The following is a 5868-nucleotide window of genomic DNA, read 5'->3' as shown; positions in this document are numbered from 1 at the left end:
CTTGTCATCCATGTTCAAATACATTTCTACCTTTAAAATTCCATGACCTCCTCAAACCTTTTGAGGAACATTTTCATGACAAGAAAAATAAGCTACGAAAAAAGTCAAAATGTACCTGTGTATATTGTTAACGGCGTAACGTTAACAAGAAGCTAGATGGTTTATTTCAACAGAAACGTGTATTTAAGTCACATCTGTCCACCCAGCCACTTCCTATGCTACTTATCCTTTAGGGGTCATGAGGTGGGGTGGGGATGGGGGTGTACTGGAGCCCATCCCAGGTGACGTTGGGCGAGAGGCGGGGTACAACCTGGACGGATCGCAAGTCCATATTTAAGTCACATATTCTCCATTATGCCGGCAAAAAAAAAATTGTAGAGACAATTTTCATAACTTTTTCCAAAATGTTTGGTCTTTATTTTCTAACAACTTCTTCCGGTTTGGAAATAGCTCATTTCATATTCCATGACTTTTCTAGGTTTTGAACCCTTTATTACAGCATATTAGTATAATTTCATGGTTACTTTAAAGAAAAAAAAGAAAAGGGACGGTTCCTGATCAACACTTCGTCACTAATTTGTCAACTTTTTAAATATGCCGGGCTGCTCCTGCATCCGTCGCCACTCAAATGCAACAACAGCACCTCCACTGGACAAAGTCTGCCATTCATCCAGTCAAAATAAGAAAAACTTAATTTGTGAAAAGACATGAGAAATTATCTTTCATTAAAAAAAAAATTAAACAGCACATTACATAGAAATGAATGATGTTCTTGGCATTGTGTTATATTATACGATATCCACACTTCTCTCCTGGAGGCCAGTGAGGAGAATATTATTCCTTCAGACAGGCAACGTTTGGAAAATGGCTCCAACGTTCTACTTCCCTAAAAACAAATTCATCACACAGTCTTTGCTCAAATGAAGCCTGTTCTTTGGAGTTTAAGTCAAGAATGTAAACAAGATTATGTAAACATGAATGATTATCAGTGAGGATTGTTCAGTTTTGAATTTGCACCGTTCCCATCATGGTTTGAATTTGAGGGCGAGTTCCTCCAGCGCTGCTAGAAGCTTCTCCTCCTCATGTGGCGTGGACCTGGACCAGGCCAGAGGCAGGTGTGTTGCCACTGGTCTGCGATCTGCAGGAAGGAGAGCAAATAATGAGTTATGCATGAAACCTTATTGAATATAAAAAAAACCTTCTCTTTTTATTTACTCATTCTGAATCTATTGTTATACTAATTTCTGGCAGCAGGTTAGATGTAACTGCTTTCATTTCTTCACCAGCAAGTCGCTAACTGCCGTTCAGTGAGTTTATTAGTGCCTTTAAAAAGATCCCATGGGCAGACCTGTGTGAATACACCATAAAAACCAGAATTGAAGAACTAATGAGACTTTGGAGCTATAATAGCAGATAGAGAGGATGCTCTGTTCCTGACCCTGGAAGAAGAGACCGCTGGGCTGCTTGGTGGCAGCAGGAGACACGGCGAGCCAAACGGCCGTGTCGGCGCCCATGGCCTCCGTCCTCAGCCTGGACTGCATTTTAGCATGGAAGGAAGGCATGGACATTTGGACGGCTGCAGAAAGAAGCATTAGACATAATTCCACAACTGTTATAAATATTTCATAATGACCCATGTCATATTTCTGAAGAAAATAATAAATCATTTAAAAAATCTGCCCATATCTCACCATGTTAAATTCTTCAAAACCTTGTAATAATACCAGGTATATGTTAGGATTGAGAACAGGAGCATTACTGGAAACAGCCAATCACTAGCCTCAATAAAACACCCTGCCCTACTTACGACTGCCATTGTCATGTTTATGTGAACAGGCAGTTGCATGTGTGAATAGTGAAAATCCCTAGTGGTGCATGGAAGGTATTTCCAGAAAGTTACTGGGAGAGAATCCCTAGGATTAGGGCTGGAAAATTCCAGGACTGATTTCCTAGAAAATGGAATCTGACTCTCACACACTAGCTTTTCCCGGGAAATTGTTGGAACACTTCTGGAGAAGGTTTTAAGGGGGTCACATGACACTCTAATGAAACCTCAAAACAGGAAGCTCCAAATTGGTTCGTCAGTCACCTTCTAGGATTGTAAGATTTGGAGCTTCCTGTTGTGCAGATCTTCATCTTTCTTCACTTGATCATCATTTGAATCCTACATCAACTGAAGGATGCGTGGGTTTTATTGTGTAGTCATACTGCTCCATCCACCCCTCCCCCAAGTTTCTTGTTAAGCAGTTTTAAAGCAACTTAAAACGTCTCACTGAACCATTTTTAGGTATTTATTAATGTGATGGGGTCAAAAAGTGAATCAATACTGCAAATGTGAGTCTTTTCTAGCCTTCAGGCTGAGAGCTGATTCACTCTGTGCTCTTCAAGCTCAGTTAAGCCACGTGATGAAGACAGGAAGAGAGAACAACTGAGACCTTTGGTTGTTTACCTGGTGTGTCAGCCCAGCCTGGGTGCATGGAGGAGAAGTGGATCTCTGTGTGCTGGGAAGCCCATCTCTCAGTCAGGATCACCTGCTGTCTCTGTCAAAGCGAAAACACAGAGCACACTGAAACCACCGTGGTTACACACCATAGCAACCTCAGGTGTGCTGCTGTTCTCTACTTTGTTCTGAGCGTAGGCCATCGTGCCGTCAAAAGTTCCCTTCTCAAACTGGAGGTCGTCCACATTTAACTTCTGCGTGAGCATGCCGCCTGATGACACAGTGACCTGGGAGGAGGCGTGGCGTTTCACTTTAGATTCACACGTTCAAAGTAAGAGAAATGTGACAAATGTGTGGTGTGAGAGTTCACCCACCACTCTGGGGTCCTCGGCCTGCTTCAGAGTAGGTAAGAGAATGGTGGTGAGGATGTAAGTTCCTAAAAGAAAAAGATAAGATATAATAAGATAAGATAACCCTTTATTCATCCCACAGTGGGGAAATCGGCAAAAAGTTAGGCTGCTGATCATCAACGACAACTGCATGCAAATGAATTGGTACTGAAATTTAAAGGACGAGCAACCTTTGGGAGAGGCATGCTTATAGGCTGTCCTTGCAAGAGCCAAAGACGATAGATCCTTCTCTCCTCTCTGTGCACTTTATGGAGCGAGATCCTCGGAGACTGGCTGACCGCTAGTTAGCTTAGCACAACAAGCAGCTGTGGATGGGCTGTGCAGCATAGCTCTGTACACAATACACATTGTCTGAGTTGGTCTTTGGCTACATTGACTATGAATTTACCACCTAAAATTGCAAGACAATGTAGTTTTTGAAGCTGACACATAACAAAACTACCTTCCTCTCTGGACCAGATTAGTAATTACTGCTACTGATCACGGCCCAATTTGTCAGAGAGGATGAGGAGGAAAACATCAAGACAAACCCAGATCCTGATCCTGATCTACTGAACCAGAAAATACTGGAGAAGCTGCAGGTTCTGGAAATTGACCAGGCAAGGTGGAGCTATGCTACAAAGCCCACTGACCATGCTGAGGTGTGGTTCTCCGCTCCCTTACACAGGACGGAGGGAAGGGATCTATCGTCTTGTCTGGCTATGGGAAGGATAGACAAGAAGCCCATTTCTCAAAAAAGTCTGTGCAAATTTGTTTTATGGGTTGTTAAACTTACCAAGTGTATTTGTGGCAAAGTTCCTCTCCAAGCCCCCCTCAGTCAGCTCTCTCTGATTGACCATACAGCCTGCGTTGTTGATCTAGGGAAAATAACATTAACAAGAGCTTTAATTACCATGCAAATCAAAGTCAGTGTGTGTGTGTGTGTGTGTGTGTGTGTGTGTGTGTGTGTGTGTGTGTGTGTGTGTGTGTGTGTGTGGCGTGCGCACCACCTACCAGCACATGAAGAGTGTTGGTTTGGGAGAAGTTCTGGGCAAACTCCCACACTTGTCTGGTGTTGGACATGTCGACGATGTGGACATGAACATTCTGAGAAGAACAGGAAACATAAAAAATGTTACCAGTCACCAAGGCTTTAATTTGATGGGTGCTTGATCTTCGTTGAATTTAAGTGGTGATGAGTTCAAGACAGAAAAGGTTGGGTGGGTGGGGGGGTCTCTTGAAGGGTCAGACAGGTCAGCTGTCTGACCCCCCCCCCCCCTCCCCAAAGCTATCATGAGTGATTATTCACATTTGCTGTTTTCAACTATGAAAGATGGTCAGCAGAAGTTCCCAGTGCCAGTGGAACATCTTCAAAAGTGTGGATTTTTCTAACAGTCCAAAAACCCTGAGAAAAAGAAGCAAAAAAACAGAGGGGTTGTAAGAAGTGGGGAGGCCTTAAACAAATAGACGCCACCTCGTTTTTACTCTTCTCAATGATTTCGTCTTTGGCTGCCTCTGCTCTCCCCTTGTTTCGACACACCATGTGAACAGTTCCTCCTGCACACACAGGGACAGCAGAGGAGGAGACGTGTGGGCTCATGTGCATCGCAACAGGAGTCACAAAGTCTTTAAACCAGGACAAAAACTTGGTGCTTGGATAACACAGACACATTCTCTCACCTCTGTTGGCTATTTCTTGCGCTGTAGCTTTTCCAATACCACTGTTGGCCCCTGTTATCATGAAGGACCTCCCACTCAGGTTCACGTCCAGGTCAGCTGGAACAAAAGTCTTTGCTGCAGCTTCATAGCCACACCTGAGAGGGTGGAAGTACACAACACCTCCAGTCCTTGTCATGCTGATCCAGTCCTATACACACTCGCATGTTCAAGTGGTTCACCGGTGTGGATTCAACTGAAAGAGTAACTCTTCATCACATGAAAGCCTCATGTTGGTTGGTGGCTTATACCTTCCCACCAGGTGTGCTCCTTACGCAGTGACATTACTGTTGGGGTGCCCATATTTGACCACAGACCAAACCAGTAACCCTTCGAGCTAATGTGATGAAACATGATGACGGCCATAACATTTTCATCCTTCACGAATTACTCAGAATTTGTTATGTATTTTTTTTTAAATATCTTTGTCATACCAAGACTTCCCATAAAATTTGATATTGATATAAATTAAATTGTTTTATCTCACCAGCACATCTTAGAAATTATATTTTCTACACCCACTTTAGTAAGTGAAGGTGGACTGGCGTTTTATAAACCGAAACGCTGTTTTTCTCTCATTTGATCAACCAAACTACTGGAGTTCTGCAGATTGTGTTTTTTTCTAAATGTCTACCTGCGATCTAAAACACAGAGGAGGATAAAACGATAATCTCCATCTCACACAGGTCAGGTAAGAGAGTTCCAGGGATTAACATTTTCACTCATTAAAGAACAATTGTTGCTGCTGCTGCTATTTAACACCGGGACCTTCATCAGTCACAAAGCAACATGTATGACTGAGAAACCTCCCAGACGGAATGTCTGTGTAGGTTCTCATTCATCCAGGTCATCGTAGATCGAAGCGAAGTAAAATCTGGTCAACTGGACGTAAGTTAGACGGAATGTTTCAGACGAACTAATAAATGTTCAGTAAACTATTCAGACCCGTGGTAATTCTCCACTTACTTGGTATATTCTTGTAGTCCTTTCATAAACCAAACGGCATTTCTGAAAATTGACATGATGATCATAAAAACTTAAACTCTTCTCAAAGGTCGTCCTTTTACACGCCGTAGCCACTGCTCTCTGTTTATGTTTCATAAGAAGGGCTGTTGCTTGTTATGTAGTAAGTCACGTGACAACAGCCGGAAATATATATATAAGAGCACCATAGCGCTCCTAGTGGAAAGCAACGTCTACTACTGCGACAAAAAAAACAGCAACGTAACAAACTGGCGTTTATGCTTTGGTTGTGAATTGATTGCTCCGGTAAACTTATGGAACATAAAACATATAGAACCAAATCCATTAACGTTGAACCAA

General features: G+C 42.8%; 1 protein-coding gene across 2 annotated transcripts; it reads right to left on the bottom strand.

Moving 5' to 3' along the window:
• Window positions 1-382: 382 nt before the first annotated feature.
• On the bottom strand, window positions 383-5671 carry dhrs12 (dehydrogenase/reductase (SDR family) member 12). Of its 2 annotated transcripts, none has more exons than XM_086220848.1 (10): window positions 5512-5671; window positions 4510-4643; window positions 4301-4386; window positions 3844-3936; window positions 3626-3707; window positions 2815-2876; window positions 2623-2727; window positions 2450-2540; window positions 1439-1576; window positions 383-1138 (listed from the first exon to the last, which is right to left on the bottom strand). In XM_086220848.1, exons 1-10 carry the CDS (start codon window positions 5574-5576, stop codon window positions 1026-1028), a joined length of 969 nt encoding a protein of 322 aa, XP_086076974.1. In that variant the 5' UTR covers window positions 5577-5671; the 3' UTR covers window positions 383-1025. The 2 variants fall into 2 exon arrangements, with proteins under 2 accessions (XP_086076974.1, XP_086076975.1); XM_086220849.1 differs by having other exon boundaries at window positions 385-1138; window positions 4304-4386; window positions 5512-5669.
• Window positions 5672-5868: the final 197 nt, after the last annotated feature.

The sequence above is a fragment of the Aulostomus chinensis genome, chromosome 12, assembly GCF_037954235.1.
Source record: "Aulostomus chinensis isolate RoL2024-O1b breed Wild chromosome 12, RoL_Achi_v1.0, whole genome shotgun sequence".
Taxonomy (NCBI): Eukaryota; Metazoa; Chordata; class Actinopteri; order Syngnathiformes; family Aulostomidae; genus Aulostomus; species Aulostomus chinensis.
Note: the sequence above shows the minus strand (reverse complement) of the source record. Positions and strands in the feature narration are given on the sequence as shown.

Excerpts from the sequence above, each read along its gene's own strand:
- dhrs12 (XM_086220848.1), bottom strand. The coding sequence starts at position 5,576 with ATGATCATCATGTCAATTTTCAGAAATGCCGTTTGGTTTATGAAAGGA. Across the intron at positions 3,708-3,843 it reads CCAACACTCTTCATGTGCTG|ATCAACAACGCAGGCTGTAT; the intron begins GTAGGTGGTGCG and ends TATTTTCCCTAG. Across the intron at positions 1,577-2,449 it reads AGGCTGGGCTGACACACCAG|CCGTCCAAATGTCCATGCCT; the intron begins GTAAACAACCAA and ends TTCTTTCTGCAG.